The 22734-nt window shown below is 50.5% G+C and overlaps 1 protein-coding gene across 1 annotated transcript; it reads right to left on the bottom strand.

Annotated features, from left to right (window-relative positions):
- Positions 1 to 581: 581 nt before the first annotated feature.
- SLC35E1 (solute carrier family 35 member E1) lies at positions 582 to 21406 on the bottom strand. Its single transcript, XM_050769693.1, has 6 exons — positions 20935 to 21406; positions 20501 to 20571; positions 17020 to 17157; positions 15174 to 15299; positions 5835 to 6080; positions 582 to 4601 (listed from the first exon to the last, which is right to left on the bottom strand). Exons 1-6 carry the CDS (start codon positions 21353 to 21355, stop codon positions 4371 to 4373), a joined length of 1233 nt encoding a protein of 410 aa, XP_050625650.1. The 5' UTR covers positions 21356 to 21406; the 3' UTR covers positions 582 to 4370.
- Between the last annotated feature and the right edge of the window lie 1328 nt (positions 21407 to 22734).

Below are 22734 nucleotides of genomic sequence, written 5' to 3'. Positions count from 1 at the left end.
AGACCCTGTCTCTTAAACCAAAAACATAACAGGCCAGATCGCTTGAGCCCAAACGTTTGAGACTAGCCTGGGCAACAAGGTGAAACTCCATCTTTACAAAAGATACAAAAATTAGCCAGGTTTGGTGGCGCGTGCCTGTATTGCAACTACTTGGGAGGCTGAGGTGGAAAGAACCATTGAGTCTGGGAGGTTGCGGCTGCTGAGAGCCGGGATTGCGTCACTGCACTCCAGCCCGGGCGACAGAATGACATCCTGTCTCAAAAAACATGAAACAAACATACCAAAAAAAAGTTTCATAAGCACAGCTGCCACAACGTTCCTGGACTTCCCATGTTATTCTGTTCAATAAAGTCACGTCATTAATTTAGCTGTGCTCCTATTTTCATTGTATCATCTAATCGATTCACAAATCGCACGTCCTTATTTTTGGCTCAGGAGAAAAAACAAAGGTTGCAGTAAGTCCAGACGTGACAGCCAAGCTGGCTTGCTCTTTCTCCTCCTTCTACATTTTGTTGCTGGGCACACTGAACACAGGGTCACTCAAAAAGAGACCCTTGCTGACAAATCGGGACCAATTTTGATTCCCTGGAAACCATTTATTTTTGGTAAATGCCAGTGATGAATACACACGTCATTCCCGAAGAAAAGTCTATAGCATTTAAGTCTTGAAAACAGGTGACAATTGAAAAAAAAGTTATAATATTTTCAGGTCTTTTAATAACTTAATGTTCTGTGTCCTTCAGGCTGTGAGACCTTAAGGTATTGGGGTCTGGTAACGTCCCACCTATAGCAAAGGGCCTGTTGGGTGACGTAGGACAAATACACAGCAAAATTCAGAAACTGCAAGTGCTTCCTCACTTGAACGGATGTGGCTTGACCCCTTTGTGATTGGGGCTTGACTGTTCCTAGAATGAATGACTTAAAATAAGGTGGTTAAAAATTCTCCTGTGAGTCTCGCCATAGTGAACAAACATGATTCAGAAATGCCTCCTTCTGTAAAATGAAGGAGCTGGGTTGGAGTCAGTGTTACCAGCCAGACCACACCTTGGATGGGTAAAGGAAATTCCCTACCGCAGAGCCCAGCAGCGAGGAGGCTGACAGGAAGGCAGGCCTGCAGATGAAAGCATGTGAGTGGGGCATGTGGTGCGGGCACTGGCTGGGAAACCGGCCTTCCAGAGGTCAATGTCAGTCTGGCTGGGCAAGGTGGCTCATGCCTGTCATCCTAGCACTTTGGGAGGCCACGGCGGACAGATCATTTGAGGCCAGGAGTTCGAGACCGGCCTGGCCAACACGGTGAAACCCTGTCTCTCCTAAAAGTACAAAAAATTAGCCAGGTGTGGTGGTGCATGCCTGTAATCCCAGCTACACGGGAGGCTGAAGCACGAGAATCACTTCAACCCGGAGGATGGAGGTTGTAGTGAGTTGAGATTGCGCCACTGCACTCCAGCCTGGGCAACAGAGCAATAATTCATCTTGTGGGGGGAGGTGGGGGGTGCGGCAGGGAAAGTGGACCTCCAAGTCTCAGAAATATTTGTCTTTTGATCTGCTGATTTGGTGTAATGTGATTGCCTCATTCATTCCAGTGTACGTACTTGCTGTAAATTTATATACAGAATTAAATAGCCCATTTATTAATTTATAAACCATAATAAAACCAAACAGTCATTTCCCCTCACCAGCAGATCTTGCATTGGAAAAGGAAAATAATATACAAATTTCAGCAACATCAGAGATTTCATGAAGCCTGAATGGAGGTCAAATTAATTTTGGAGTTCGATGACATGTTCAAAGATTCAGGTACTAGAATCACAGACAACTCCCGTAATCTCTCTCTGCAGTGCAAAATGATCCCTGTTTCCTGTCATTCACCAGTGAGAAAAATCCAACTGCAGACTTGACTGCCTTCGGCGAAGGCACGCGGCAAGTTCTTCTGACAAATAACAGCCTTCACGTCTTACACAGCAATTGTCTCAGCTCTGGGACCAAAGTATATACAAAGCAAGCGAACAAGAGACGAAGGAAGAGGGACACTTCTGAGGCCGGTGGTGCGGAAACTCACCACCAAGCAGGGTGGTCCAGGAGTGTCTCATGTGTCAGCTGACACAACATCTTAAATACAGAATTCCAAATGAAAGAAAAACAAAAAGAACAGGAGTCAAGCATAAGCGATGTTACTTCCTCTCTGAACGGGGAAAACATTTCACTCGCTGGGAGATAAAAGGTGAACCTCTCATTTGCTGCTCTCTCCCCTCAAGTGCCAGCAAGAAGCTGGGTGTGAAGAAGAAAGAAGGCAGCCATCACCTAAGACCCCACACAGGCCAAGCCGTGGTCCCCTCCATGAGGGCACGGTCCTTGCAAGAAGCTGTAAAAGACAGAGACCACAGCTCAGACCTGAGCACTCAGGGTTACCTACTGGGGTCTTGTCATATTCCTTATGTTGATTTCTGCCAAGACCCAACTGATTTTTTTTTTTTTTTTTTTTTGAGACAGACTCTCACTCTGTCACCAAGGCTGGAGTGCTGTGGTGTGATCTCAGCTCACCGAAACATGCACCTCCTGGGCTCAAGTGATTCTCCTGCCCCAGCCTCCCAAGTAGCTGGCATTACAGGTGGGTGCCATGATGCCTGGCTAATTTTTGTATTTTTAATAGAGACGGGGTTTCACCACGTTGGCCAGGCTGGTCTCAAACTCTAGTAATCCGCCGACCTCAGCCTCCCAAAGTGCTGAGATTACAGGCAGGAGCCACCACGTCTGGCCCCAGACTGACTCTTGACCAAAGAATCTGATTTGGCAAACCAAATCTTAGCGCAGTGTTAGCTCCTCGTCCCCTTACCCAGAACATGATTCAGATCCTAACATAAACACAAAAACAGGTCAGGGAACCAAAACACTGTGGTCTTGTCTATTACTATTGAGATAATGTTCATGATTCATTCTGTTTTCAGCAATTGTGACAATTTTGAAGCGACTCCTGAAGCTTCAAAACACATTATTTCCTACTAAATACCAAAATGTGTCACACAGGCATCACCAGTGGGAACTTTGTTTTTTTTGAGATGGAGTCTCGCTGTTACCCAGGCTGGAGTGCAGTCTCGGCTCACCACAACCTCCGCCTCCCAGGTTCAAGCGATTCGCCCGCCTCAACAGCCTGAGTAGCTGGGACTACAGGCGCACAGCACCACACCCGGCTAATGTTTGTATTTTTAGTAGAGACGGGGTTTCACTATGTTGGCCAGGCTGGTCTCGAACTCCCGACCTCGTGATCCGCCCATCTTGGCCTCCCAAAGTGCTGGGATTACAGGTGTGAGCCACCGCGCCTGGCCGGGGAACTTTGTTTTTAAACGTTTAGAAACAAAACGGTTTTCAATCCGTAAGCCAGTCCTAATGCATCCCATAATGGGGAGCAAGGCAAAAACAGACACACACAACTACAAAATATTCCCTAGAAAAATGCAAGAGCCTCAGAAAATCAAGCTCTCTCTACCAAACAACCTACCAAGTCATCACAGAAGAGGTGAAGACTCTCTCAAAAGACAAGTGCCACAGAAACAGAGCTTGAAATACTGAACATGATTTCCCGAAGATCCTTCTCACCACCCCGAGAGAAGCACCCTGCTCTGTTGAGGGAAGAAGAGGCGGAGGAGAGCCAGCCGTTTCCCTTCCATCTGGATCTGGGTGGATGCCAACCCTGACGTGCAGGGCACAGCACCAGGCGGCAGGAGCTGGATGCTAACTGCAACCGCTTTTTGCTTTGGAACATTTGCCAGGAACTTGCAAACTGCTAAAGGGATGACCAGGAAACTGGATCCATCTCTGTGGCTGGGGATGTTTTGAATGATTCTCGCAGGCTCCCTGTCTGCTTGGTGACCCTGTTGGTCCTATGCGTATCTGCGCCAGGGAATTAAAGTAGCCAGTCTGACGTTCTCAAGCACTGCCCTGGACACCCCCACTGCCAGCTCATGGCCTACAGCCACAGTGACCCCAGCTTTTCACACAGGGTCCTGAATGTTAATCTGGAACGCAAACACAAGTGCTCTGAGCTACACTGCTTGGGGAATAATTCCACATGGAAAGGTCCAACGTGGCCAAGATCTCCACAGGGACACAGCCCTCAGATGCCAGACTCCAGAATGAAAGAGCATGAGACACCGGTCTCTGTTTAGGTTTGCCCAGAGCTCACGGCCGTCTGCACTGCAGGCAACAGATCCTCCTGCGGCTCACGGGAGGCCAGGAACCCCAGGTCTTCTGATGGAGACTTATGCACTGTCCCCTCAGCTGGGTTGTACATTCACTGATTGTCAGAAGTTTCTGATACTGCTGTGGGAGCCGGGGAAGGAGTCACAGAACAGTCTGATCCTGTCCTCTGGACTCTACACATCATAGCGGTTCAAACTGTATGAGTTTGGGTAGCTCTGACGGCTGTACTGGAAGTGGTCTGTTAAGATGTTGTTGCGGCCATACTGATAGTCCCCGTGCTGGGGGAAGAGGAGGCCGTTGTGGGGCTTCTCCAGTGGGCTCCGGTGACGCTCCTTGCTGCTCAGGTCTGCTGTGGTGACGGGGAGGAGGTGCTTCCTGGCTTGCTGGTTTGCATCGTACTTGGTCTGTGCCAGAAAGAGAGCAATGAAACAGGACATAAGGAAGAGCTCATAATTCACAGTCAATCAAATGGCTGGCCGTGGTGGCTCACACCTGTAATCTCAGCACTTTGGGAGGCCGAGGCAGGAGGATCACCTGAGCTCAGGAGTTTGAGACCAGCCTGAGCAACATGGCAAAACCCCGTCTCTACTAAAAATACAAAAAATTAACCGGGTGTGGTGGCGCATGCTGTAGTCCCAGCTATTCAGGAGTTCTGAGGCATGAGAATTGCTTGAACCCAGGTGGAGGAGGTTGCAGTGAGCTGGGATCATACCACTGACTCTAGACTGGGAGACAGAACAAGACGCTGTCTCAAAAAAAAAAAAGTCAGTTAACCTCTGGGGCCAGCATAAGTCACAGGGCTTGAGTAAGGAAAGCAGACATGAATGGACCAGACCACAATGTGTGGACAGACTCAGGAGGAAAGTCCTTGGCCAGGCGCAGTGGCTCACGTCTGTAATCCCAGTGCTTTGGGAGGCCCAGGTGGGAGGATCACTTGAGACCAGGAGTTGGAGACCAGACTGGGGCAAAACAGAGAGACCCCGTATCTACATGTGTTAAGAAACAAATGAAGAGGTCAGGTGCGGTGGCTCACGCCTGTAATCCCAACACTTTGGGAGGCCAAGGCGGGTGGATCACCTGAGGTCAGGAGTTAGAGACTGGCCTGGCCAACATGGTGAAACCCCATCTCTACTAAAAACACAAAAATTAGCCGGGTGTGGTGGCAGGCGCCTGTAGTCCCACCTACTCAGGAGGCTGAGGCAGGAGAATTGCTTGAACCCAGGAGGTGGAGGTTGCAGTGAGCTGGGATGGAGCGCCACTGCAATCCAGTCTGGGTAATTGGCGAGACTCCGTCTCAAAAAAAAAAAAAAAAAAAAAAAAAAAAAAAGGAAGGCAAGCCCTCTCTGTTGTCTGTTTGCCATCCCATGTACTTAACACTGCACTAAACAGAGCCTTTAAGAGGAGGGATGGAAATCTCCAGCTGAGACGCAGCCGGAGTGACTGGAGGACCTCAGGTTGCCTATGCAGGAAAAAGGAAGCCAGGGTGGGATGGGGCTACACCAAAATCATAAACCAGTCAGTGGCAAAGCTTCGACCTACAGCCCCAGCCTCCAGCGCCCGGGAGGCTCTTCCTTTTCTGACTTCCTGGGTGCTGAGGGGCCGGCTTCCTTCCCTGCCCAGCCTTCCCCAACTCTCACCTTGTTATAGAGGAAGACCCCCAGGATGGCGGTCATCATGCCCAGGACGTTGGTGCTGGTGACTGGGTTGCGCAGCATGATCAGGGACACCGTGATGACCATGATTCTCTTGGTGGCATTGGCTACCGAGTAGCTCAGGGGGCTGACGAGGTTGAGGATGCTGAAGGCGATGACATTCTGGGCAAAGTTACAGAAGCCGCTGACAGCCAGGAGCAGGAGTGTCCAGGGCCACTGGTAGACGTAGGTCTGCAGAGACCGCAAGGCAAAGACAGCACTTCAGTGGGCGGCAGTGACCCCGCCTCCCTGTATCTACCTGGCAGGGTTAGGGGAAGGGATGCGGAGGGGCTCGTGTGGAGCCTCATGGTCCACAGGCAGCCAGCCCAGGCATGTCACCAAGAGACACCAGGTGCTTTAGGTCCATGACCTCAGCACCTCATGACACCACACAGCACGGGAAATCACCCGCCATCTCCTGCCAAGGAAACAGGTGAAGCCAGGTCCCCAAAGGGTACCAAGCAAGACGTAAGCCAAAGCCTTCCCTGGCCGTGAACAGCCAGGAACTCTGGGTTTAGCAAAGCAGCGGTCTGCTTGTTGGCCACAATGCATTCTACAGGGTGGGAGGTCCTGGGAAGGTGGCCCTGAGCCTGCGAAGTACCCGGTAATATGAAAGCCACAGATCTGCACCCATTGCTGTGAGGATGAAACAGAATCATAGCTTTGGAGGTGCTTTACAAGAATCTCAAGCTAAACAAACACAAGAGGTGATGTTATCATCAACAGTTGAGGCCGGGTGCAGTGGCTCACGTCTGTAATCCCAGCACTTTGGGAGGCCGAGGTGAGTGGATCACCTGAGGTCAGAAGTTCGAGACCAGCCTGACCAACATGGTAAAACTGTGTCTCTACTAAAAATACAAAATTAGTCAGGTGTGGTGGCGCATGCCTGTTAATTCCAGCTACTCAGTAGGCTGCAGCAGGAGAATCCCTTAAACCTGGGAGGCGGAAGGTCCAGTGAGCTGAGATTGCACCCTTGTACTCCAGCTTGGATAACATGAGTGAAACTCCGTCTCAAAAAACAAACAAACAAACAAAAAACAGTTTAGGTTGGGCGTGATGGCTCACGCCTGTAATCCTAGCACTCTGGGAGGCTAAGGAAGGAAAATCATTTGAGGGCAGCCTGGGCAACACAGTGAGACCCTGTCTCTACAGAAAAATAAAAAATTAGCCAGGCATGGTGGTGCACACCTGTAGTCCCAGCTACTTGGGAGGCTGAGGTGGGAGGATCGCTTGAGCCCAGGAGTTCAAGATTGCAGTGAAATACGGTGGTGCCACAGCACTCCAGCCTAGGCAACAGTGTAAGACACTGTCTCAAAAAAATCCCACAAAACTTTACCATCTGACCCTGAACAAAACGAGGCCATTCTGAATAAGGGATCCAGAAATCAAGAAGTCACAACTAGGAGACATCAGGGTCATGGAACCCCCCAAAGAATGTAGGCTGGTCCCAGGACAGGCAGACAGGTGAGAATCAGGTAGGCACCGCCCTGTAGGCCAATTTCCAGGCCACGCTGACCTTGGCCACAGTAGGACAGAGCTGGCTCAGCCCAGGGCGACTGGTTGGCGGCCCCGCTGGAGCTGCAGGATGTCCGCCTGACTCCATCTCCACTGCACTCCAAGAGAGAAGGATCCCATGGTCCTCTCCAACGCAAGGAAGACACGTTTAGGCGACCAGCTCAATGTCAACCAAGTCAAGACTCGAACTCCCAAATGCAAGTCCATTTACCTGTGCCATACACCCTGCAGCTTCTGCAGGCAACCTCACTGGAGGAATAGCCCCTGTAATATATATGAGCCCACCAGGATGCCTCCAGGGTGGGCCAGCCTGTTCTCCCAGGGTCGCTCCCTAAGGTGATTGGGTTAGGACTTCCAAGCTATTTTCTTCCTGCTTGCATAGGTATCTGTCTTCTGGGAAAGGAACCCAACCAATCTGGCTTAAAACAAAAAAAAGATACATTAATAAGATGGACTGATGTGTCCACGCGGTGCACAATTCCAGGCATTTTAACAAATGCATCAATTCATGGAACCACCACGACCATCGGGGATTAGGACACTCCTGGGGGGCTTCTCTTTTGTCCTAACCCCCTCCTCCTACACCTGGCAACCATCCATGTTTTCTGTCATGATCCGTGTGTCCTTGGGACATTGTCACAGAACTAGAATCACATGGCTCGGAACTTTCAGAGACAGACTGCTTTCACTCAGGGTAGCATATCTGCCATTCATCCAGGTTGTGAGGGACAAGAGTTGGCACCTTTTCACTGCTGAGTAATGTTCCACTGTATGTAACATTCCATGTACTAAAGTTTCTTCTCTCTTTTTTTTTTTTGAGATGGAGATTTGCTCTTGTCACCCTGGTTGGAGTGCAATGGTGCAATCTCAGCTCACTGCAACCTCTGCCTCCCGGGTTCAAGTGATTCTCCTGTCTCCGCCTCCTGAGCAGCTGGGATAATCACTGCTTTAAAGTCTTTGTCTGATAATCCCAACATCTTTGTCATTGTACTGTTGGCCCGTGTTGTCTTTTCCCAACCACCTGGAATTTCCTGGTTCTTCATAAACTATGTAATTTTGGCTGGAATCCCGGGCATTGAGCATATTATAAAAGTCCGGGTCTTATTCACATCCTATGAAGAATGTTGATGTTTTTTTTAGCAGGCAATTGATGATGCTGGGTTCAGGCTGCAGGCTTGACCAGCCTTCTGTGGGGTCGTGGTTCCAATGTCAGTTATGTTTTCAAAGCCTTTCCAGTGGTATTTGGCTCTGTCCTGAGTCTGTGCTGCCCGTGGTCAGTCTGAAAGCTGAGCGGTGGTCTCTCCCACAGTTCTGTTCTCAGTCTTTGGTATGCAGTTTAGGATCTGATCCTCACAACGTGTGACGCTCGGGGCGAGCCTGGGATTCTGTCAGCGACTTTATGAGGTCGCTGTCCTCAGCTCCTCCCTCCACACGATCTCCTGAGTACTTTCCAGTTTCCTAGTCCCTCCCTTTCATGGCCCTCCAGCCAGAAAGCTGGGGTTTAATCACCGCACTTGGCTGTTTACTTCCTGTGATTACAGCCCCATTTGAGGGTCAAGCAGTGACAGTACGGAGCAAGAACAAGCTGCAGAAGGGCTCTTCCCATGCTCCGAGGACCAAGTTTCCTAAAACTGCAGAGGAAGGGCCCCCTCTCTCAGGGTTTTAGGTGGCTGTGGAAACTGCTGCTGCTGACAGAGGATTGTTGGGGGCCTGAGACACAAGAGATGAAGGCAAAAAAGAAAACACAAAAAAAACCTAACAGACAGATGGGCGTGCCAGCTGGCGCCTGTAATCCCAGCACTTTGGGAGGCTGAGGTGGGGAGATGATCTGAGGTCAGGAGTTCGAGACCAGGCTGGCCAACATGGTGAAACCTCATCTCTACTAAAAATACAAAAATTAGCTGGGAGTGGTGGTGCGTGCCTACAATTCCAGCTACTCAGGAAGCTGAGGTGGGAGAATCGCTTGAACCTGGGAGGTGGAGGTTACAGTAAGCTAAGATTATACCACTGCACTCCAGTCTGGGTGACAGAGCGAGACTCCATCTCAAAACAAAACAAAACAAAACTGAAAACAACAACAAAAATGAGAAAAAGTCTAACAGGCATCCAGGTGTGGTGGCTCGCGCCTGTAATCCTATCTCTTTGGGAGTTGAGGTGGGCAGATCACCTGAGGTCAGGAGTTTAAGACCAGCCTGGTCAACATGGTGAAACCCATCTCTACTAAAAAAAAAAAAAAAAAGAAAAGAAAAGAAAAAAAAATACATAAAAATTAGCTGGGCGTGATGGCACGTGCCTGTAATCCCAGCTATATGGGAGGCTGGAGCGGGACAATCTCTTGAACCCTGGAGGCAGAGGTTGCAGTGAGCTGAGATCGCGCCACCGCACTCCAGCCTGGGTAACAGATCAAGACTCCAACTCAAAAAAAAAAAAAAAAAAAAGGAAAAAGCCTAATAGGGGATTTCCTCCATTCTCTCTGAGGGTTAGGAGTCTCCTTTCCCACTCTCCAAACTCCAAACAGAGAACATCTCTGTTCTCATTCAGGGCCTGCATCTACCTTCTGAGCTGCCTCATGTCCAGGCTGAAGACGCAGGAGGAACAAGAATGATGAACTCACCGCTGGCTCCAAGGCACCTTGAATTCTGGTCCTTCCCCGCGGCCATCTGCGGGCTACCATTTACTTCTTGGTTCTCAAGTAGCTGTTTCGTGCATTCTGTCCAAGTTTTGAAACCAGGCCGCCTGCTCCAGAGTCTAGGAATCCCCGCCTGTCTTTTGCCAAGCCATCTGGCAACTGGGCCAGGCATCTCTGGGAACTGCCCACTCCAGCCTTTGATTCTTGGTAGACGGGAGAGCAGCAGATACCAGCTGACGTTCTCCCATTTCATCCTCGTCCCGCCTGTTCTGCAGCACGGGCCTGCGACGACGCTGACTAAGCTGCCATCTGTGTAGTCTACATGGAAGATGCAAGACAAAGAGGGAACCCAGACATGTGGGAACCCCATCTTCAGACTGCAACATTAGTGAATACGGTGTGTGCCTAGGGCTGCTATTAAAATACACAAGGTCATGCTCATGTTACAAAACATATGGGCCAGGTGTGGTGGCTCACAGCTGTAATCCCAGCACTTTGAGAGGCCAAGGTGGGAGGAAGGCTTGAGGCCAGGAGTTCAAGACCGACCTGGGCAACAGTGGGAGACCTTGTCTCTACAAAAAGAAAACAAAACAAAACACCACAAACATAACATACATAGCCTCAACTAAAAAAAAGGAGGTTACTCAATGTATTACAACAACAACAAAAGATAATCACTAGAACAACAATAACAACACAAAATGTCCTGAGTGCAAGAAAAGCAAAGACAAAAGACCACAGCAAAAGCCTGTATGTTCCTGTCCATGTGTGGACACATACATACCCTAATGAGCTGTAACACACAACAGCAGAGGAACCGGTGGGAAACCCACTGACAATATTACACAGCCCTACAAGAAATGAGAAAGGCCTTCTGTGTCGTTATGAAGAGCTCTCCAGGACGATGAGATGAAATGAACAAAGCGCGGAAGAGTTCAGCTCCCCTTCAGTATCCACGGAGGACTGGTTCTAGGTACCCCTGTGGATCCCAACATCTATAGATGTTCAAGTCCCTTTTATAAAATAGTTTAGTATTTGCATGTAATCCATGCACATCCTCCCATTTACTTGAAATCATCGCTAGATTACTTATAATACCTAATGCAAATGCTATACAAATAATTGTTATACTGTATTATTTAAAAATATGTATTATTCTTTATTGTAGTATTGTAATTGTTTTTCTACCATATATTCTCAATTCGCAGTTGGTTGAATCCACTAGTATAGAACCCACAGATATGGACAGATGACTGTCTATTAATATTTATTTTTGAGACAGGGCCTGACTCTGTCATGCTGGCTGGGGTGCAGTGGCTCAATCATGGCTCACTGCAGCTTTGACCTTCCTGGGCTCAAGTGATCTTCCCATCTCAGGCTCCCAAGTAGCTGGGACTACAGGCATGTGCCACTATGCCGGGTGAATTTTTGGTTTTGTTTTACATAGAGATGGGGTTTTGCCATGTTGCCCAGGCTGGTCTCAAACTCCTGAGGCTAAAGCAATCTGCCTGCCTCTGCCTTCCAAAATACTGGGATCACAGGTGTGAGGCACTGTGCCTACCCTGTATATTTAAAAAGCTACTTTTTGGGCTGGGCATGGTCGCTCACGCCTATAATTCCAGTACTTTGGGAGGCCGAAGTGGGTGGATCACCTAACGTCAGGAGTTCGAGACCAGCCTGGCCAAAATGGTGAAACCCCGTCTCTACTAAAAATACAAAAAAAATTAGCTAGGCGTGGTGGTGGCTGTCTGTAGTCCCAGCTACTCGGGAGGCTGAGGCAGGAGAATTGCTTGAATCCGGGAGGCGGAGGCTGCAGTGAGCCGAGATCACACCATTGCGAGCGAAACTCTGGCTCAAAAAATAAAATAAAATAAAATAATAAAATAAAAAGTTACTCTGTGTGTAAGAAGGACAGAGGGTGATTATACATGCAAATTTGCTTGTATTTGCAAAAATATGGAACAGGTGAACCAGGAGCCTAAGAAATGTTATCCATGGTTGGGGAGGGGACAGGGTGGAGGGGACAGGAATCATGGCCAGACTTCTTCATTTTTTTTCATTTTTATGAGACATAGTCTCGCTGTGTCACCCGGGTTGGAGCGCAATGTCGTGATCTCGGCTCACTGCAAGCGCCGCCTATCTAGGAGCTAGGATTGTAGGTGTATGCCACCATGCCGGCTAATTTTTATATTTTTTCTAGAGATGAGGTTTCCCCATGTTGGCCAGGCTGGTTTCGAACTCCTGGCCTCAAGGGATCCACCCACCTCGGTCTCCGACAGTGCTGGGATTCCAGGTGTGACCCACTGCACGCGGCCTGCAAAGAAATACTAACCTTCTCTCAGCACTCTAGTTCCGGTTGTGCCACGGGAATGTTCACTCTGAAGCGATTATATGAGTGAGTATACAGTAGAATAACATCAGTGAATAACTGGGGTAGAATAAGCAACTAAGAAAACGAGGAGAGGAACCAAGCATACCAGCAACAAGAACTAAATACGAAATTCAACACGGCAAAGATCTGGACTATTCAACTGAAAGTGAAACTAACTGCTAGGAACTCTTTGCTGCTGCCCCAGGTATGTACTTCCTAATTTTTCACAGCAAAGGCTGAACAACGATGACCCAGCAGCAAAAAACACCCACGGCGCCTGGATCGTGTCTTTAAACACTGCTCCCCACTAACGGCACCTGGAGCCCTGAAGGAGGGGCTGACTGCAGCTCTGGGATGGGAAGTACACAAGGTGAAGGCAGGCATCCTGCTGGGCGATAAATGCTCACCCACAGGGCTATAAGGGCAGGGAACCAATCAGAAGGGCTCCAGTGGCTAAGACAGGACAATTTTTTTTCATTTTCTTTTCTTTTTTTTTTTTTTTTTTAAGATGGAGTCTTGCCCTGTTGCCCAGGCTGGAGTATGGTAACGCAATCTCGGCTCACCGCAACTTCTGCCTTCCAGGTTCAAGCGATTCTCCTGCCTCAGCTTCCGGAGTAGCTGGGATTACAGGCAGGCGCCACCATGCCTGGCTAATTTTTGTATTTTCTGTAGAGATGGGGTTTCACCAGGTTGGCCAGGCTGGTCTTGAACTCCTGACCTCAAGTGATCTGCCCACCTCGGCCTCCCAAAGTGCTGAGATTACAGGCTTCAGCCACTGCGCCTGGCCAAGACAGGACAATTTGACTAGGAAAACAAGTAATTCATGCAACTGACAAATACATAAAGTTCACAATGATGCTGGAGAAAAAAAGAGAACCCCTTCCCTACCCCCAAACAAACCCTCAACTCTGGTCAACATTTGGAGTAAGCTCCAACTCTCTATCCTGAAAATCAGTCATCAAAAGGAACAGTTAAGCATTAAACTGCCTTTCTCGTACCATACTTCAAGGTAACAAACTAGTCCTGGCAGATGGAAAGTTCTTCATAGAGGAATTACAGCTCATCAATGTGAAAGGAAAGTGAGAAAAGTGAGCCATGGTTTACTGACTGGGAAAATAGAGGTAATATCCACTACTTCAGCAGGTGGAGCCAAGGATTAAAGATAAGAAATGTCACAAATCCAGCTAGACCACATTAAGACCTCAATAAATATTTACTTTTTCTTTCTAGCTCGAGTCTGGAAGAATCACACTGGCCTCCTCCTCACTGCAGGCACCTGCATTCATTTATAACACATTCTCTGAAGGCAGACCCTGTAGGTGGCAGAAAGATTCAACGTGGAGTAAATGGAAATAGAGACCAGGGAGGAACTGAGCTGCACGCAGTTGTCCTGTCCTGTCTTGTCTTCTTTTCTTTTTCCTTTCCCTTTTCTCTTTTCTTTTCTTTTCTATTCTTTCTCTTTTTTTTTTTTTTTTTGAGATGGAGTTTCACTCTTGTGGCCCAGGCTGGATTGCAGTGGTGCAATTGCAGTTGCAATCTCTGCCTCCCGGGTTCAAGCAATTCTCCCACCTCAGCCTCCCAAGTGGCTGGGATTACAGGTGTGCACCACCATGCCTGGCTAATGTTGTATTTTTAGTAGAGACGGGTTTTCACCATATTGGTCAGGCTGGTCTCGAACTCCTGACCTCAAGTGATTCACATACCTTCGCCTCCCAAAGTGCTGGGATTATAGGCGTGAGCCACCACACCTAGGCAGCGCACAATTTTCTTTTCTCTTTCTTACTTATTTATTTTTTGAGACAGAGTCTCGCTCTGTCACCCAGGATGAAGGGCAGTGGCACCATCTCAGCTCACTATAACTGCCACATCCTGGGTTCAAGTGATTCTTCTGCCTCAGCCTCCCGAGTAGCTGGGACTACAGGTGCGAGCCACCATGTCCGGCCAATTTTTGTATTTTTGGTAGAGATGGGGTGTCACCATATTGGCCAGGCTGGTCTCAAACTCCTGACCTCATATGAGATCCACCCGCCTCAGGCTCCCAAAGTGCTGGAATTACAGGCGTGAGCCACCGTGCTCGACCTTTTTTTTTTTTTTTTTTGGCCAGCGCACAGTTTTCAAAGTTCCAGGGCTGGCAAGGCACAGTGGCTCACATCTGTACTCCCAGCACTTTGGGAGGCCGAGGCAGATCTCTTAAGACCAGGAGTTCAGGACCAAACTGGGCAACACAGTGAGACCCTGTCTCTCCAAAAACAGTAAAAAAAATGAGCCAGGCATGGTGGTACTCGCCTGTAGTCCCAGTTACTTGGGGGGCTGAGGTGGGAGGATCGCTTGAGCCCCGGGTTAAGGTCAAGGCTGCAGTGAGTCATGATTGTACCACTGCACTCCAGTCCTGGCAACAGAGCAAGGTTCTGTCTCTAAAAAACAACATTTAAATTAAAAATGAGGAAAAATAAAAAGTCAATGTGCTCTCTGGACCATACTGTCAGGACATGAAAGGGTCACCTTCTCCTCCTTGATGCTACTGGCGCCCACACAGCAGCTATCAGCACCTGGGATCAAGCACACCAGAGAAGGAAACGCACGGAAACCCACTTCCTCGACGGTGTGCACCGCCACTGTGAGTCATTACAGAGGGCTGACGGCTGAAAGGGCTGGCTGTCAGGTGCCCAAAAAACACCCCAATGTTAACATGCAGCTACAGCTCCTCAGCAAAGCACCTATTTTGGAACTAGCCAAGAAAATGGCGTGTTCTTGGTGCTGTCCAACTCACCAAGTCGCTGCTGACCAGGAAAGCCGAGAGGTCCACCAGAACCCAGGTGGGGATCATAAAGAAGACGGCGTGGCAGCCCAGGATGTTGAGCAGCCGGAGATGGTGGATCCGTGAATCTCGCAAGACCTGGAAAAGGAAAGCCTCTTTAGAGGGTGATTAAAACTATAAGTGGCAAAAAGGGCTCCAGTGACTCAGGCCCCAAACACAGTGGCTGGACATTAACCCCGACATCTGAGCTTGAACACCAAACCTGCAAGTGCATTTGTGAGGACATACACAGCACAGGCCTGAAACAAGCACCATGTTCCACGCATAAACGACTGAGAAAAGAAAACAAAAATAAAGCAGTAACAGTCAGTGCTGGTGAGGACGAAGTGAAGTAGGCACTCTGAAATTCCACTGGTTTGAGGCAAAATTGGTATAACCTTTAGAGAATACGACCAGACAAATTATATTAAGAGTGATAGGCCGGGCGCGGTGGCTCAAGCCTGTAATACCAGCACTTTGGGAGGCCGAGACGGGCGGATCACGAGGTCAGGAGATCGAAACCATCCTGGCTAACACAGTGAAACCCCGTCTCTACTAAAAAAATACAAAAAAACTAGCCGGGCGAGGTGGCGGGCGCCTGTAGTCCCAGCTACTCGGGAGGCTGAGGCAGGAGAATGGCGTGAACCCGGGCGGCGGAGCTTGCAGTGAGCTGAGATCCGGCCACTGCACTCCAGCCTGGACGACAGAGCGAGACTCTGTCTCAAAAAAAAAAAAAAAAAAAAAAAAAAAAAAAAAAGAGTGATAAACGTTTCATACCCTCTAACCTGAGAACTGTAAGCCTATCATAATGAAATAACTGAGACAGGAAAACATCACACACATAATTGTATCTACATTACAATGAAAAGTTAGAAATAACTGGTATTTCCAATACAGAAACTGCATTAACCATGGTACCTGAAAAGTGTGTGATTATCACAGGAGTTAAGAGCAATAATTTTTTTTTTTTTTTTTTTTGAGACAGGGTCTCACTATTTGTATTGCCCGGCTGGTCTCAAACTCCTGGCCTCAAGTGATCCTCCTGTCTTGGCCTCCCAAAGTGCTGGGATTATAGATGTAAGCCACTGCACTAGGCTTCAACAAGTTTTGAAATTTTGTTTTAAATTGAACTTTTCAGCTAGGCCTGGTGGCTAATGCCTGTAATCCCAGTGCTTTGCGAGGCTGAGGTGTGAGGATCATTTGAGCCTCGAAGATTGAGGCTGCAGTATGCTATGATTGTGCCACTGCACTCCAGCCTGGGCGACAGTGAGCTCTGAACTCAGTAAAAGAGCTTTTCTCTATTTTTTTCTTATTGAGCACATTAACTTTATAATAGAATTTTTTTTTTTTTTTTTTTTTTTGAGATGGAGACTCACTCTTGCCCAGGTTGGAGTGCAGTGGTGCAATCTTAGCTCACTGCAACCCCTGCTTCCTGGGTTCAAGCAATTCTTGTGCCTCAGTGTCTGGAGTAGCTGGGATTACAGGTGCATGCCACAATGCCTGGCTAATTTTTGTGTTTTTAGTAGAGATGGGGTTTTGCCATGTTGGTCAGGCTGCTGTTGAACTCCTGGCCTCAAGTGAACCGCCCGCCTTGGCCTCCCAAAGTGCTGGGATTATAGGTGTGAGCCACTGCGCCCGGCCAAAAAATCAAAACGATTTAAAAAGCAAAATGACAAACAGAAAATCAGCAGATGGCAATCAAGATTTTTCTGCTCCAATAGCAAAGAAATTTCGACTCAGCCTGTTTTTCCAATGCCACCAGCTTGCCGCCCGCACACCCCTGAAACCCCATGCACGTCCGCTGATGGTACCCAAATACCTTTTTGGAGAAAATGTTCTGAAGCGAGAAGCACAGCGTGGCGGCGAGGGCGCTGATGAGCCCCCACATGTCGAAAGACAACTCGGTGACGGTGGCCAGCAGGACGCCGCTGATGATGGGGATGAGTGACAAGTACACCTGCAGGAAGAGGCCATCAAGAATTGCCCACAGGCCAGACTAGAGCTGGGCCGCCCACCACAGAGGCCCAGGGAAAGGCCTCTCTCCTCCCTCAGCAAAGGGATACTACCTAACACTTTGAAAATGGTGTTTGCTGTGCCAGTGATGCTCCGGGGGGTGGCTCGGGGCAGGTGGTTATTAGAGCGCCAGAGGCAGGGCTTATTTGTGGGTAGCCCTATTCCCATACGGTCACCCTCATTAAGAGCCTCTGCTTAGGGCCACAGCCCAGGGCTGGTCCTAACTCCACAGATCTATTCAGCTGCCACTGACACACCAGGGTCTGAAGCCCTGATCCTCTGTAAGGCTCCCCCTTCCCTCTTTTTAAAAAATAGTTTTTTTGAGACTGACTCTCACTCTGTCACCCAGGCTAGAGTGTAGTGGCACGATCTTGGCTCACTGCAACCTCCGCTTCCTGGGTTCAAGCAATTCTCCTGCCTCAGACTCCCCAGTAGCTGGGATTACAGGCATGTGCCACCATGCCTGGCCAATTTTTTTTGTACTTTTAGTAGAGGTAGGATTTCGCCATGTTGGCCAGGTTAGTCTTGTAGTCCTGACCCACAGGATCCATCCACCTCGGACTCCCAAAGTACTGGGATTACAGGTGTGAGCCGCCGCGCCCAGCTCCCATTCCCTCTTACTTCAGGCTCTTCCAGTATGGTTACTCCTGGCTGGGACACTCCACTGATGCCTTCTCCTCCCGCTGACCTCCTGCCTTCACAAGGAAAGCTTTCTCCAACCCACCTCCACCTTGGGAGGCTTCTGTGCTGTGTTCCCAGGGCCACTGCCTGGGCTTCCCCAGCAGAGAGCTCTCCACCCACTCTTTTTTTTTTTTTGAGACGGAGTCTCACTGTGTCGTCAGGCTGGAGTGCAGTGGTACAATCTCTGGCTCACTGCAACCTCTGCCTCCTAGGTTCAAGTGATTCTCCTGCCTCAGCTTTCCGAGCAGCTGGGACTACAGGTGCCTACCACCATGCCCAGCTAATTTTTGTATTTTTAGTAGAGATGGGTTTTACCATGTTGGCCAGCATGGTCTTGATCTCTTGACCTCGTGATCTGCCCACTTCGGCCTCCAAAAGTGCTGGGATTACAGGCGTGGGCCACCGCGCCCGGCCTCTCCACCCACTCTGTTACATCATCCAGTTCCATTAGTGTACAACCTTAGGGCAGGTCCTTGTTCGCTGCTTTATCCTGGTGCCTAGCACACAGTAGGCACTCAATAGCCGCTAGCTGAATGAACGAGTAGCAAACATAGTGACAGAAAGCCTTCAACAAGGTCTGGCATATGGGGCTAAACGACTCCCAACTGCCAGGATCCACCGGGATCCATTCCCGCATGTCCAGCTCTTCTGACTCTTGGCTCAACCCTGTCCTACCAAGAACACTCTTCACTTTGGGAGGCCGAGGAGGGCAGATCACCTGAAGTCAGGAGTTTGAGACCAGCCTGACCAACATGATGAAACCCTGTCTCTGTTGAAAACACAAAAATTAGCCAGGAGTGATGGTAAGCGCCTGCAATCCCGGCCACTCAGGAGGCTGAGGCAAGAGTTGCTTGAACCCAGGAGGCGGAGCTTGCAGTGAGCTGAGATCCCACCACTGCCCTCCAACCTGGGCAATAGAGCGAGACTCTGTCTCAGAAAAACAAACAAACAAACAAACAAACACTCTTAAGGAGAGGTAGGAGAGGTGGAGATCTTAGGACAGAGTGGTCATGCCACAAGGAGGGCAGAGTGGGGGCTGTGGACCTGAATTCCAGCTTCCCCAATACCGGGCTGTGGCCCTCAGGCACATGATTCTCCCCTCTCAGTCCATCTCAGGAAAACCTGAGATCAGGAATGATGACTACCAGCCTTATCTGCCTTGCAGGGCAGGTTCCAAAAGTTATGATGTCATTATAATTAGTCTGGCTGTCTAACCGGGTCAATTCCCAGTCTTTCCTCACTGTGTGAAGTTTCTGGCTCCTTGCCCAAGCTGGGTACAATGTCCCGTACAACGGGGAAACCTGATAAACACGATGATATCCGGTGATGCAGCTACACACCTCTGGGAAAACTTTGACTTCCCAGGAGCCAAGTCACAGTCTGACATCACCCTGGGGGAGCGAGACTGCAGAGCACACACAGGTCTTGCTGGGACAAAGACAGGCGGGAATTAAAAAAAAAAAAAAAATCAGCCATAGGTGGCCCAATTTCTATAAGCTGATCCAGGGCACTGCCTCTCTGAGTTACATAAAACACAAGATGCTAGAAACCAACCACTTGGAAAAGAGGCACGGTGTCCAGCATGAAATGGATTCCAGCTGGGACGACAGGCACCCAACTTCCACTTAAGGATACCGGACAAAGCTGTCTCTGGCTAAAGCCATGGCTATTCTTGCCCCAAGCCAGGAAATACCCTGGTTTGGCATCTTGAACCGAATTTGGACTGCGCCCAAAGCATCCTCCTTATGCAGCCCTGAGTCCTGTGTGCTGCTTTCGCTTCTGTTCCCAGACCATCACAACTTCTGGCTGTTTTAATTTCTAAGACTTTGCTGGATTTTGCCAAGATCAAACTCCTTTGATCGTATCTGGCTTCGGATCCCAGAGGTCCCCTGACAGCTCTCTCTTGTAAAGAAGTGAAAATCTAGCCAAGTGCAGTGGCTCACGCCTGTAATCCCAGCACTTTGGGAGGCTGAGGCAGACTGATCACTTGAGGTCAGGAGTTTGAGACCAGCCTGGCAACATAGTGAAACCCTGTCTCTATTAAAAATACAAAAAAAAAAAAATTAGCCAGGTGTGGTGTTGCATGTCTGTAGTCCCAGCTACTCGGGTGGCTGAGGCAGGATAATTGCTTGAACCTAGGAGGCAGAGGTTGCAGTGAGCTGAGATTGTGTCACTACACTCCAGGATGGGCAACAGAGTAAAACTCCGTCTCAAAAAAAGTGTAAACCTATCCCACAGCGTTCTGATCCGTCCCTAGTCCCACTGGAAAGGCCACACATGGGGTGTACGGCCAAAATGTGACCAACCCATTACCTACCAGCAAACCCAGGTAGGGTATGGGAGGAAAATTGTATCTGAAAGGGACAACAGTGTTCCTAAGACCACACAGCAGAGATCACAGAGGTACACATACTCCACACACCATTGCTCACAGCGTGATTCTAGAACTTGAGTAGTAAAAGGCCACTGGAGGCCTCTACACTGACTTCCCTATTTGACAGGAAGCCAGGCAGCCTGCAGACCAGGATCCTGACCACGTCACCAGTTGGCAACAGGGAGGAACCCCCTGGAGCTCCCACCTGCCCAGAGTCCCTGCCCGGGGTTACCTTGGTGCTCTGCTTCTCCTTCATAATGATCCGGGACAGGAGGACCACCCAGATGGGCATGGTGGCCTTGACTGCAAAGAGAGGGAAGGGCACTCAGGGGGCTGCCTGTGTTCCAGGGCCCAACCTGTTCCACCTCCACGGCTGGATGGGAGGGCTTGGCAGCCCCTCAGACCTCTTCACCCCTTCTCTGTCGGTAGGGCTTCCTCCCACCACGGCAGTTGTGGTCTGTCTTGCTTACCTCCCAGCTCTCTTCTCAGCCCCTTTTCTCCCTAAGAATCCTGTGCGTGTCCCTCCCCTACCAAAAGCCTTGGTAGCCCCTCTGCTGACTTCTCAGTCCGGCGGGACGCGCCCCGGGCGGCGCACTCCTTTCCATGCGCCCAAGACCCAAGCTGCGCGCCCCGGCCGCCGCCCCCTAGGCCGGGCGCGGAACCTACCGGTGTGTGCATAAGACACCGGCACCTTCCAGATGCTGACGTGCGCTGACACGGACGCGAAGTACTTGCCGAAGGCGAGCGGCAGCACGTAGCGCGGGTAGAAGCGCGGCGGCAGCAGCGGGCCGGACGACGGATGCGGACTGGGTCCGGGGCCCGAGACGGGCGGCGCGGGGGGCACGCGCCAGGCGCGCAGCAGTGGCGGGAGCCCAGCGCACAGAGCTAGGATGTGGCACAGCGACACGGTCACCGGGAACGGGAAGGCGCTCAGGATCACTTTGTTGACCACGTTGCCGCCCGCGCTCAGCGCGTACCACAACAGGCACAGCGCCGCCACCCGCGCGCCCTCGCGCGCCCCGCTACTGCTGCTTGCTGCGCCCGGGCCCCCCGCGCCAGGGCCCGCGCCCACCGCAGCCGCCGCCATCCTGCCCCAGCGGCCGCCCCTTCCCGCCTGTCCGACGGCCCGACGCCGGGCGGGGGCGGGGCTGGGCGGGGGCGGGCGCTCCGGCCTAAGCCGTTTCCCATTGGTCGCTGCCTCTGTGCGTCATCCCACCGCGCCGGCCGACGCGCCAGCCACCACGTCTCGAGTGCTGGCCCAGTCCGCTGTAGATGCGCTTCCGGCGAGGGCGGAGCCGAGGCCGGAAGCGGAAGAAGGGGACGGAGACCTGCATCCAAGCTGTACCACCTGAGACGTGGGCGGTCCCAGTGACCGGGAGCCAGAACTCGAGCGGAACAGGCGAGCAGGAGCGCGGAGGGCTTTGCAGCGTCGGCGTCTGTGCGTGGGCTAAATATCAGGGCCTCTACCAGGGGTACATGGGCACCCCCTAACTAGATTCCTGTTGGCTGGCGGCGGCTGACACCGAAGGTAAAAGACCTTTTGGGGAAAGAAACCAGTTGTGAAAAGCTCTTGAGCTAAACTTCCTCCGCAAACTGGGGCGCACGCGCGTGGCCAAACTCTGGCAGTGGGACTATCCCGGAGCACTCGGTCCCTGGAATCATGTTCTGGAAACCGCCGCGACGTGCGCAGTTCTCGGGCCTGGCCCTCGTATCATCGCACTGAATCTTAGGAACGCCGTGCGGTAGGTATCACCATTCCCATTTCACAGACCGAAGTCCAGAATGGGGAAGCGACTTGTCTTAGGCTTCCTGGCCACTCTGGGGACCGTGGCCGTGGCAGCGTCCTTAGACACCTGTCTCCAAGGCTCGGCAGAAGGGGGAGGTACCGGGCCCTGACGGCTGATGTCCAAGCACCAGCCGGGATGAACCAGCCCCAGACCCCAGTGAAGGAAAACAAGACGAAGTTTTCAGTAAGATGATCTTATAGTAATTCAAGGACTATAATCTGTACCTCAAATCGTGTACCTCCAATTTTTTCGAGGAAAGGGTGTTAAAATTCCGTTACAGTGTTTCTTTTCTTTTTTTTTTTGAGACGGAGTCTCGCTCTGTCGCCCAGGCTGGAGTGCAGTGGCCAGATCTCAGCTCACTGCAAGCTCCGCCTCCCGGGTTTACGCCCTTCTCCTGCCTCAGCCTCCCGAGTAGCTGGGACTACAGGCGCCCGCCACCTCGCCCGGCTAGTTTTTTGTATTTTTTTCGTAGAGACGGGGTTTCACCGGTTTAGCCGATGGTCTCGATCTCCTGACCTCGTGACCCGCCCGTCTCGGCCTCCCAAAGTGCTGGGATTACAGGCTTGAGCCACCGCGCCCGGCCCCCGTTACAGTGTTTCTACTTGTTAAATTAGAAGCAGCAACCGGCTGGGTGCGGTGACTCAAGCTTGTAATCCCAGGACTTTGGGAGGCCAAGGCG

Source organism: Macaca thibetana, chromosome 19 (genome assembly GCF_024542745.1).
Source record: "Macaca thibetana thibetana isolate TM-01 chromosome 19, ASM2454274v1, whole genome shotgun sequence".
NCBI classification, from domain to species: Eukaryota; Metazoa; Chordata; class Mammalia; order Primates; family Cercopithecidae; genus Macaca; species Macaca thibetana.
This window is presented reverse-complemented; position numbering and strand designations above follow the sequence as displayed.

Bases quoted from the DNA above. Each gene is read 5' to 3' on its own strand.
- SLC35E1 (XM_050769693.1), bottom strand. From the start codon at position 21,355: ATGGCGGCGGCTGCGGTGGGCGCGGGCCCTGGCGCGGGGGGCCCGGGC. The intron at 20,572-20,934 runs GTAGGTTCCGCG...CTCTCTTTGCAG, and splicing joins GGTGTCTTATGCACACACCG to TCAAGGCCACCATGCCCATC. The intron at 15,300-17,019 runs GTATTTGGGTAC...TTCCTTTTCCAG, and splicing joins AGAACATTTTCTCCAAAAAG to GTCTTGCGAGATTCACGGAT.